The sequence below is a fragment of the Ptychodera flava genome, chromosome 15 (assembly GCF_041260155.1).
Source record: "Ptychodera flava strain L36383 chromosome 15, AS_Pfla_20210202, whole genome shotgun sequence".
Lineage (NCBI taxonomy): Eukaryota > Metazoa > Hemichordata > Enteropneusta > Ptychoderidae > Ptychodera > Ptychodera flava.
The window spans coordinates 39,697,893-39,710,520 of NC_091942.1; the positions used below are offsets into that span (position 1 = coordinate 39,697,893).

Below are 12,628 nucleotides of genomic sequence, written 5' to 3' on the forward strand. Positions count from 1 at the left end.
CACCTAGGGATGGAGATGTGAATTTGTTCAAATGAATATGTCAATGCCAAAATATGCAAATGAGGGAAAAAAGGAAAAACCCTGCAAATTGCTAAAACTCTGTAACCGTTGGTCAGATTGGGTTGAAACTTGGTGTGCAGGTTCCTTTAGGCATTCTAAAGTAGGTGTTTAAAATTTGGGATGAAATTTGCATGTTTCTATTTTTAGGGTAATTTTTTCACTTTTTAGTCAAAAAATGTTTTTCTCTGAAACCACTCATCTGATTGCTTTGAAAGTTGGTATACATGTTCCTCAGGATGACGTCAGTCAAGTGTATACAAATTGAATTGAAATTTTCATATTCATGATTTTGGGGCAATTTTCCAAATTTTTGGTCAAAAATATTTTTTATTGAAAAATTACTTATCTGATAGCTTTGATATTTGGTATACAGGTTCCTAAGGTTGATCGAAATCAGTTTAATGAATATCGTGAAGATATCTTGAATTTTTTAGTTTTGCTGAATTTTTTGGTAAAATTTCTTCTTCTCTGAAACCGCTAGCCCAATTGCTCTCAAATTTGGATTGGATGTTTGCAAGGGTGTTACCCTTCTAATTGTTGAAATTACGACAAAATTGGAAATATTACTGTTTTGGGGCAATTTTTGTCAATTTTGGTCAAAAAATCTTAAAAGTATTTTTTTATAAAGCCCCTGGACAGACAGCTTTTATATTTGGTGTACAGATGTCCAGAGATGACAATAGTTAGATATGTGGAAATTGTCCTGAAATATACAAATTATATTTTTAAGACAATTTTGTCAATTTTGGTCAAGAAAACTTGTTCTTAAAATTACTTGTCTGATAGCTTTGTAATTTGGTACAAAAGTCCCGAGGGATGTTATTAGATAAATTTTCTGCTCAAAGTGTTGGGAAACCCCCAAATTTGTATATTTTAGGTAATTTTGTTTTGTGACCTTAAATGACCTACACCAACCCAGGATATGTTGTGAGAGAGTTTTGAAGGCTGTGAACATAATTTTGTCATGTTTCATATCAATTTGTAGGAAAATTTGATCCAGAAAACAAAGCTGAGGTAAATTTTTTCATTGCGAACCATTTTTTGCAACTTTTGCATGTAAGACACACAAGAACTGATGAGAAATTTGGATCCAGGATAATTCCATATGTTGTAATCCCCCCCACAGTGGAAGGCATATCACTATCTGTAACTGAAATAAGTGCTGTTTACATTCAAATGATAGCACTCATAGCATTAATTAAAACATCCCCAAAGTTGTAAATACATTTCCTACCAGCTGGTCTTATGTAAACATGGTCAACCAAGGGGTGGAACATTTGATATTCAGGAGGGGGTAGGGGATAGAAGATTGATGAGGTAGCGTTACTTTTTACCAGATCCCTTGTACATTTTTTCCCATTCTTTATTTTTTCCCCACTCTCCCACCTTTTCTTTTTGTCAAGCTTCTCTGGCTAATTTTTTTGTTGACATTTGCTTATGTATGTAGGATCTGCTTGTCCCATTGCTATAGAAGTTGATATGCATGTTCCTAAAGATGACCTCCAGTACCTAAGTTGCAGACCTTATTTGCTTTTGTCATTCTTGTTTTTCCCGGTTTAAATATTTCTTGAATTTACCAATTCAAACCAAATGTGAGCACACTGTCCTTGACGGTATTTTTACTTTAGCCAATTCCTTATTTGCAAATCTAATGAACTTTCCTAATTAAGGATATTTATCTGTCTTGACCAGACCAAAGTTGACGAATTGCTTTGTACATTAAAGATACTATGATACAAAATCATTGCAAGTCATTTAACATTTTTACTTCAGCCAATTCCTAATTTGCATATTTTAATGAACTTTCCTGATTGGGGGTATATACTTGGATTTAGAATTAATCTGTGGTGAATATACGGCTAGTTTTCAATCACGTTCGAACCCACAACGTACGGCTCAGTCGCCTAGCGGAGAGGCCACAGAGAGAACCGCTCGGCTAAATCTCCACTCCCAAAAAAGAGTGAATATTATTCATTATGTTGATCATAACACTTTCAATGAAATTGCAAACATGTGACAAAGTTTCAAATTTGGACATAACTGCAATATATCATGAAACACGTGAGCATTTTCAGTTCGTATCTGGTTAGCTACAGTAGTCAATAGAAGCTATTGGGATGGGAATCAATCTGGCGTCAGTATGTATGTCAGTTTGTGAGGATGTCCGGTCACTCATTGATGACAAATTTTTTGAGATCAGCAGTACTTAAAGACTTGATATTTTTGTGTAAGTGCAAAATATGATTATAACAAACCATTTTTTTGTTTTGTTTTTTGATATTAATTGAAATATGCAAATTAGCTCAAAATAGGCATTTTCTGTAAAAAATGCGGTCACCAGAGTTCACGGTCAAGATGAAAATGTCGAAACTTGTGTATCCTGACAAAGTTGTACACACACTTGTCACTATCACCCACTACTGGATTTGTGACTTGAAAGTGCATTTACGAACACATTTCCACACTTTCACCGTAGTGCATTGACAGAATTTATATTTGGCGGGGACTATGTCATTGGAAATGACTTGTTTGATTTAAATGTATGCGATGCCTTTCTGTATCAAAAGATGTTTCATTGTTGCATTTATGTCACCAATTCGTGTGCATGATAGTTTGCTAGTGCCAAGATTTAAATTCTAATGTGAGGGATGTTGAGGTTTTGAGATCTGAAATCTGAGTCTGAGGATCTTAAAAGTTAACTCTGCGCATTTTCACATCATATTGGGTACAATTTATAGATGAAATAATGTGCAGTTGTTGCAGGAAAAAATGTATTACTTATTTAGTATTGTGGCAAAACATGAATCTTCTAAACATTATTTAAACCTGCATCACATCATTAACTGTGGTTAAAGACGTTATAGGAACTCCCCTAAAAGTATCTCTATATGATATTGAGTCAAGACAAAACACTGGACGAGAAAATCATCCCTCTCTGGCTAATTGCTCAACAACACTCTCCATAATGAAATCTCATGTCTCAATATAGAAGATCAAAAGTCTCTGTGTTGTCAAGAATTTATTGCTCAAGAATTCTAAATATTGCCTGATCACTAAAACAATTAGACATCAACTTAAATCAAAGTAATGACTGTGTGTTCTACTTAATTAAGCAGTCACTGGGTGACAATAACTTCTTCATCACATATATTTTGTCATTCAATGTGGATATTGAATTCATCCTGATTGACCTACATATAACATCTATGATATTCCTTCTGATTCTTACAGGATATAATCATCCAGCTCTTGTTTCAGCGGTTCAAGATTCAGCAAATCTGGTGAGAATGATTTTTACTTTTTTTGCCAGTGATCATAGTTAAATAAAGTGCATTTGTGTTATGGAACCCATGCAAAGTTGTCACAAGACTCTGACCTAAACTAAAGGAAACTGAAAAGTCCAAGCTAACGACACACATGCATAAGTTTCCGCAAAACTCTGACTTTAAAGAAACCGGAAGAGCTAAGCCAAGGGCGCACATGCAGATATTGTTACAAGACCCTGTTTTAAAAAATGTGAAAAAGCCATTAAGCTAAGCACACATTATGAAAATAAAAAAAAGACCATGATTTCAAAGATGTTGAACATTCAAAATTAAGGTCACAGCTGAAAAGATTCCAATAAAATACTACATACAAGGAAAAAGACAAAATCTATCCTAGGTCACACATTAATGATTTGCAACAAAATCCTGAATTTCATGATAAGAAAGAAGTGCAAAGCACGTGTTTGCTTGAAAACATTGCAACAAAATTCACAATACAGTCTAAACAGGTGAAACTAAGAACACACATAATGGCATTTTGTCAAAATCCACATTTTAGATGTAGGGAGAAAAGAAAGAAGCTGGCCTACTCTGCAAGTTCACGAAAAAATTCACAGTACCAAAATGCTGAGACCATAAATTTGCAGAAACGTATTAAATTTCTGTGTAAACTTCCAGATAATGAAAAATGTGACTAAGGCTTTATCAACAAGTCATGCATGATAACATAGTCCCCCTTGTAAGTTGGAATTTGTCACTCAAAGTGATTAAAAATTGAAGTCGATATGATTTACATGAAAAAAAGGAATGCGGGTACCATGGCAGGGCCAACTTAGTAACGTTGCAAACTCACTGATGTCATCAGCATCGACGTTCTCAGTCAAGTGCACAACCTGAAAGTTGTCAACAAACCCATGCGGCAATCCAACTCGATCAAGCAATATTTAGCGTTTGTATGTCACTACAGCAGCACAAATTTGGCTTATTTCTTCACTGACAAACATTTCACAGTGGATGTAAAGGAATAACATGTCAATTCAAACATAAAAAAGGTTAAAAGTTAGAAATACTAGGGCTTTAAAGTGATTAAGCATTTTTATTTAAGCCAATTCCCAATTTGCATATTTAATGAACTTTCCTAATTAGGGATAAATATCTTGAATGACTTGACCAAAGTGTTGATGAAACGTTCTATGTACCGGTATATGGAAGATACTGTAATATTTTGAAAATCATTATGCATTTTTACTTCAGAATCAGCAAATTCTTAATTTAGATATTTAATGAACTTTCTTATTAGGCATATATGTTTTGATTGACTCTCTTAAAGTTGATAAAACTTGCTATGTACATTAAAGATTCCATGATATGACATTATTGAAAGTCACTAAGCATTTTTACTTCAGCCAATTCCTTATTTGCATATTAAATGAATTGCCCTAATTAGGGATATATACCTTGATTTACTTGCTCAAAGTTGGTGAAACATATGCTATGTGGATTAATGATACCAGGTTAAAATAACATTGAAAGTCCTTTTTCATTCCGCTGTCAGCGACGCGGAGCTTATCAAATAGGTTGATTTTCCGTCGTCGTCGTCCTTCGTCGTCGTCCGTCGTCGTCCGTCAACAATTGCCTTCTCCTCTGAAACCGCAAATTGTATGTGCAGTTCACTTGGGGTGACCTAACTTAAGTTTGTTCAAATCGTGGTGAAATTTCCATATTTGTATTTTTGGGGCATTTTTTGGTGTTTTTGGTAAAAAAATCTTCTTCTCTGAAACCGCTTGTTTGATTGCTTTGAAATTTGATATGCAGTTTACTTAGGGTGACTTCAGTCAGATTTGTTCAAATCGTGGTGAAATTTGCATATTCCTATTTTTAAGACAATTTTGGTCATTTTTAGCTACTATAGACTATAGTCTATAGAAGCTATTGGGATGGGTATCCGTCCGGCGTCCGGCGTCAGTCTGTATGTATGTATGTATGTATGTATGTATGTATGTATGTATGTCCGTTTGTGAGGCGTCCGTCCACTCAAATATCTTGAGAACCGCAGTACTTACTGATTTGATATTTGTTGTGTAGATGAAAAATACGATTTTGAGAAACTGTTTTTTTTAATTTTTTGATATTGTTGAAAATAGGCAAATTAATGCCAAAAAAGGTGTTTTTGGTAAAAAATCTTCTTCTTCATAACCGCTGGTCAGACAGCTTTGTTATTTGGTATACAGGTCCCTAGGGGTAACCCAACTTAGATTTGTTCAAATTATGATGAAATATGCAAATCTGTATTTTTAAGGAATTTTTTTGTCATTTTTGGTCAAAATTTGACTTACATTGTATGTAATTCTTGTACTGTATAAACCCTATCAATTCACCCAGAAAAAAATAATTAATATGATTTTAAATAATTGAATTAATTAGGAAATCATCAAAGCCAAAATAATTTTAGTGTAGAATTATCAGAAAGTTCAACTTTTTTTTGACAGTTCATAGTGAAATGCTTACCATCTTGGAGGATTAAAACATGTAAAGGCAACTTTCCTGAATCCCAACTTTGACATATTCTGAACCGTCATTTATTGTGCCCTGTATGTTATCTAAAAGAAATTGCTCAAAATAGTCAATAGAGATAGAGATAGAGATAGAGATAGAGAAAGTTCTAATTTCCATTTATGGTTGACTTGGTAAGGATAAAATAAAATTACTTTTTGAGGAAAAAAATAGAGTGGTCAATTAAAAGAGTGGTCAAAGTGATAGGGTTTTTTATGGTAAAGCTGGGCTGTATAAAGATTCTTCATGTGCTATTTATAGCAATTATGCAATCTGTGTAAACAGTGCAATGAAAGTGTAACATGATTCCTTATAATGCTTTTGATGACCTTGAACTTCTTAAGTTTCAAACCTTTGTCTCTTCAGTGTGCTTTCTCTGAGTATGTACAGCAGTGTTTTTGCTAAGGGCGGTAAGTAGGTAAATGTTACCGGGGTTCCCCAGTCATTTTACCTGGGTTCCCCATGGAACATCAATGCAATCAGATTAGGGACAGAAGAAATGTTACCTGGGTTCCCAAACCATTTACCAGTGTTCCCAAACCTTAGCAAAAACACTGTGTACAGTCTCAACTTATTAAACAGAACTCACAATGTTAATCAAAGATATCCACCTTCTTCATCAATACATGTGTCACAAAAGGTTATTCTCTACATAACTCAACAGAGCTCTGTCAACTGTTGAGTTGCTTGTTCTTTCAAAACCGCTGGTCAGACAGCTTTAATATTTAGTTTACTTGTCCGTAGGATGACCTTAGTGAGATAATTTCATACAGTAAGGAAATACTTAATTTTGTATCAATATGTCTATAGTAGCTTCAGGGACTTTGGCCCTATGTTTGGTAAAAAGATCTTTAAAAATCTTCTTCTTCAAACTACCAGTCAGATATAGACTAATAGCTTTGATATTTGGTACATAGGTCCCTAGGGATGATCTATTTCAGATTTGTTCAAATTGTGGAGAAATATGCAAATTTGCATTTTTAAGGCAATTTTTGCCATTTTGAATTTCTCAAAAAGTACTGGTCTGATAGCTTTGAAATTTGGTATACAGGTTTCTTCAGATGAACTAAGTAATATATATTGAATTTCTGATGAAATCTGTAAGATTGTATTTTTGGGGCAATTTTTGCCATTTTTGGTCAAGAAATGTGTATTTCCAAAACTACTCATCTGATAGCTTTGAAATTTGGTATACAGGTTTCTTCAGATGAACTGAATGATATTTGTTGAAAATATGATGAAATCTTTAATTTTGTATTTTTGGGGCAATTTTTGCCATTTTTGGTCAAAAAATGTGTATTTCCAAAACTTGTCATCTGATAGCATTGCAATTTGGTATACAGGTTCCTACAGATCACCTTAATGATATTTATTGAATTTATGATGAAATCTGCAATTTTGTAATTTTGGGGCAATTTTTGCCATTTTTGGTCAAAAATGCGTATTCCAAAACTTGTCATCTGATAGCATTGCAATTTGGTATACAGGTTCCTACAGATCACCTTAATGATATTTATTGAAATTATGATGAAATCTGCAATTTTGTATTTTTGGGGCAATTTTTGCCATTTTTGGTCAAAAAATGTGTATTTCCAAAACTTGTCATCTGATAGCATTGCAATTTGGTATACAGGTTCCTACAGATCACCTTAATGATATTTATTGAAATTATGATGAAATCTGCAATTTTGTAATTTTGGGGCAATTTTTGCCATTTTTGGTCAAAAAATGTGTATTTCCAAAACTACTCATCTGATAGCTTTAAAATTTGGTATACAGGTTTCTATAGATGAACTTAAAAGTGTTTATTGAAATTATGATGAAATCTGCAATTTTGAATTTTTGGGGCAATTTTTTTCCATTTTTGGTCAAAAAATGTGTTTCTCAAAAAGTACTGGTCTAACAGCTTTGAAATATGGTATACAGGTTTCTATAGATGAACCAAATTTAATCTTTTGAAATTATGATGAAATCTGCAATTTTTGTTTTTGGGGGCAATTGTTGCCATTTTTGGTCAAAAAATTTTACTCTCAAAAAACTACTCATCAGATAGCTTTGGTTGACATGTTCTTAGGGATGATCTGATGTGATATATTCAAAGTATGATGAAATCTTCAATTGTGTATTTTTGCAGCTATTTTAGCCACTTTTTTCTGGCAACTGCATTGAGCTATCAAAGATTTCCACCTTCTCATCAACATGTATCAAGAATAGTTATTCTCTACATAACACAGCGGAGCTATATCGGCCGCTAGGTCGCTTTTTCATTTTCATGTCAGCTAATTTATAATTTGCGTATTTAATAATCTTTCACAGTTTAACATATATGGCTTAAAGGACTCGACCAAAGGCAATTGCACTTTCTATATCAAATGATGAGACAATGACAGCATTCAAAGAAATTTCATATTTTAATTTCAGCTAATTACATATCTGTATACCTAATGACCTTGAGAATTAATCTGCGGTGAATATTGTTCATGATGTTGATCATAACAGTTTCAAATATAGCTGCAAGCAGCAATGCCAAGGCCAAAGCAATCTTAAGTTGGAAAAAGAAGGCAAATGTCATTAGAGAGGGCAAAGGTCATCACAGTTACACGTCTTTTTGCCACAAAACTTTCGTTCCTTATGTCACATCTGTCAACCAAAATCAGAACACTAGGTTATTGGCTAGCTCAAAATTAGATATGTGCATAATTAATGAGGTACTGGATGTGGCATCATAATGTTTAAAATCGTACCAAATATCAAGGGTATAGGACTCTTGGTTACTGAGTTATGGTAAATATGTATATTTGAAGGTCATCGAGGTCACGTGATATTTTGTCAAAAGAATTGTATCCCATAGTTGTCCCTATATTCCAAAAATCAGACCTCTAGCTCTGTTGGCTTGCCAAAAATTAGATATGTGCATATTTAATGAGGCATGACATATGGTACCATAAGGTCTCCCATCATACCAAATATGAAGGGTGTAGCCCTTGTGGTTACTGAGTTATGGACAGATATGTATATTTGAGGTCAAAGGTCATCGAGGTCATGTGATATTTTGTCAAAAAAATTGTATCCCATAGTTATCCCTATATACCAAAAATCAGACCTCTAGCTCTGTTAGCTTGCCCAAAATTAGATATGTGCATATTTAATGAGGTATGGCATATGGTACCATAAGGTCTCCCATCATACCAAATATGAAGGGTGTAGCCCTTGTGGTTACTGAGTTATGGACAGATATGTATATTTGAGGTCAAAGGTCATCGAGGTCACGTGACATTTTGTCAAAAAAATTGTATCCCATAGTTATCCCTATATACCAAAAATCAGACCTCCAGCTCTATTGGCTTGCCCAAAATTAGATATGTGCATAATCAATGAGGTATAGGATGTGCTGGTCATGTGACATTTTGTTAAAAAACCTTAACACTGATACATGTCCCTGTGTACCAAAAATCATCTACCTCTAGTTTGAAGGCCGGAATTAGTTATGTGCATAATCAATGAGGTATAGAAACATGCTAGGGTCATAGGTCAAGTTCATCCTCAAAATATTGATTTGCAGTTTGATCCCCTGTTGGTCATTGTTCAGTAGTCACTAGCCCCCCAGGACTCTTACATAGGCCAGAATAAGCCATTGGTATAGCTTAGCTGCAGAGGTATAGGGGAGGTCAAAGGTTATTGAAAAATCAGAAAAATAATACTTTAAAAATCTTCTTCTCATAAACGGCAAGGTGAAAATTCTTGAAATTTGGTATGTAGCATCTAGGTAGTATGGTCTAAAAAGTTTCTATTCAGATTTTCGATTTTTCAATTTTTATGCAAATTAGATGTAATTAAAATTTTTAATAATTAATAACAGTCAGGTCATGTGACCAATCAAAATATGAAGGGTCAGGTGCACCAGTACTCAGTATACCTAATAAGCCCTGCGAGTTTGAAAAGGCTGCGCACAACGGTTTTGGAGATCTAGCTTTACAAAGAATTTACGGAAGAAGAAGAAGAAGTGATCCTGAGTAAATACAATAGGTGACAAGCCCCATAGGGCTTTGTCCCTAATGAAGTTGCAAACATGTGTCAGAAGATTAAATTTACACACAACTGTAATATACTGGTATTATGAAACACTTGAGCAGTTTCAGTTCATATCTGGTTCTTTTTATGAGCTCACATTTGTTATACCAATGTGAGGTTATCGTATAAGCTGCAGTTGATGGCGTCTGTATGTACCGTATGTGTGTATGTATGTATGTATGTATGTATGTATGTATGTATGTATGTATGTATGTATGTATGTATGTATGTATGTATGTATGTATGTACGTACGTACAGTATGTCCATCAACATCAAAAACACGCAAACTGCTGCACGTTTCAGCTTGGTATTTGGTGTGTGGATGCATCCTGGGCTATAGATGGGATTTTGTTCAAATGAAGTCTGCGTTGCCAAAATTATGCAAATGAGCTTACAAAATGTGAAAATGGTCAAGAAACAATAACTCAAGAACCACTGTTTTGATTGCTTTGTATGCAAGTACCTTAGGTGAACCTTATACAGTTTTACGAATATTGTGAAGATATCCTTAATTTTGTATTTTTGCTGAATTTTTTGGTGATTTTTCTCATTTTCAGTAAAAATTATTCTTCTCTGAAACCGCCAGCCCAATCTCTCTCAAATTTGGGTTAGATGTTTGCAAGGGTGTTACTCTTCTTATTTGTTGAAATTATGGCAAAATTGGGAAAATTACTATATTCGAGCAATTTTGTCATTTTTGGTCAAAAAATCGTAAACAGTGTTTTCCTTTTAAAGCCCCTGGACAGACAGCTTTTATATTTGGTACACAGACATACAGAGATGACAATAGTTAGATATGTGGAAATTGTCCTGAAATATACAAATTTGTATTTTCAAGACAATATTGTCATTTTTGGTCAAGAAAACTTGTTTTCAAAATTACTTGTTTGATAGCTTTGTAATTTGGTATAAAGTCCTGAGGGATGTTATTAGATAAATTTTCTGCTCAAAGTGTTGGGAAACCCCCAAATTTGTATATTTTAGGTAATTTTCTCAGTTTGTGACCTAACACCAACCCAGGATATGTTGTGAGACAGTTTCGAAGGCTGTGAACATAATTGTATATTGTTGTATTTGGTATAAATTTGTAGGAAAATTTGATCCAGAAAACAAGCTGAGGTGAATTTTTTCATTGGGGACCAATTTTTGCAACTTTTCTATGTAAGACACACAAAAACTGCTGAGAAATTTGGATCCAGGGTAATTCCAGATGTTGTAATCACCACCCACAGTGGAAGGCATTTCACTATCTGTGACTAACTTACGTGCTGCTTACATTAGAATCCCCAAGGTTGTAAATACATTTCCTGTCATCTTGTGCAGCTGGCCTTATGTGTAGTGGAACATTTGATATTCAGGAGGGGGTAGGGTCTAGAAGATTGATGACGTAGCATTACTTTTTTACCAGATCCCTTGTACATTTTTTTGCCCACTCCCACGTTTTCTTTTTATCAAGCCTTCTCTGTCTATTTTTCGTTGTTGACATTTGCTTATGTATTTAGGATCTGCTTGTCCCATTGCTATAGAAGTTGATATGCATGTTCCTAAAGATGACCTCCAGTACCTAAGTTGGAGACCTTACTTGCTTTTGTCATTCTTGTTTTTCCTGGTTTAAATATTTCTTGAATGGACCAATTCAAACCGATGTGAGCACATAGTGTCCTTGACGGTATTTTTTCATCGTTGGAATACCAGATCTGACATTGTCTTTCCCATAGTACTGATAGACTTCGAAAAGTTATATAGTATCTGACAGTAAATGGGGTACCTTTTATAGGGTTTCTATAGAAACCCTACTAAAGTTGTACAGTACCTGACAAAGGTTTTCATTACATTCAGGTCACACGAGCCTTGTTTAGGGTCCGAAGGTCTAGGAAACCTACCAAGTGTAATAAAGTTAATGAACAGTTTTGGAGATATCTGAGTCTAAAGCCAACAGCATACAGCATTGGGTATATGAAAGGCCATGTCGATAGTCTGTTGAATCTTCAGTCTGAAAGACTAAAATTTTAAACAAAATGGCCATTTGGTTGCCGTAGATCGTATCATGAAATACATGAATGTATGTATGGTACATGTATATTTTTGTTTGTGTCCTCGCTTGCATCATGCAGTAATTAACTATTTCAGCTGTGCACTTACAAAAAATCCACAGAGGATTATGATAAGATTCCTGTAGGACAGGCTTTTACTATAGGAGTCATAGGGCATAATCCTAATAAAGCCCTTGTATTGGGTGTCCTATTGGACCTCCTTTTATCTCTACAACAGCCAAGACTTATGCAAAACCTGTATCAGATTCCTGTACAATTAAGCCCGAAAAGATTCTGATAAGATCAGGGTGTAGTAGTTACATTTTTCTTTAGGACGAGCAAGGTCAATAGTGAAGGTATCCTACAGGAATCCTCCTTAGATGTTTTAAAGGAATCCTACAAGGTTCTTATAGGGAACCCCATATCATATATATGAACCATACAGGTTTCTAATAGGGAATTCCATTAGGTTGTATAATATAAAAATAATAACATTTTTATTGCTTGCTTGTAAATATAGGATTTAGATCACATTTGTGGCAATAAAAGTGTGATACAAAAATAAGTTCAAATTTTCTTCAATAAAGATAAAGTATTACAGTATAATAATATTAGCTAATGATAAATATAACTAGGAATTTCTT

General features: G+C 34.2%; 1 protein-coding gene across 2 annotated transcripts in view; it reads left to right on the forward strand.

Moving 5' to 3' along the window:
• Positions 1 to 12,628, forward strand: part of LOC139152167 (4-aminobutyrate aminotransferase, mitochondrial-like) — a 57,813-nt gene that overhangs the window by 18,911 nt on the left and 26,274 nt on the right. For both annotated transcript variants that reach the window (XM_070725287.1, XM_070725288.1), the window contains exon 5: positions 3,292 to 3,341. In XM_070725287.1, the coding sequence (XP_070581388.1) occupies positions 3,292 to 3,341 (50 nt within the window). The remainder of the gene's footprint in view (positions 1 to 3,291; positions 3,342 to 12,628) is intronic.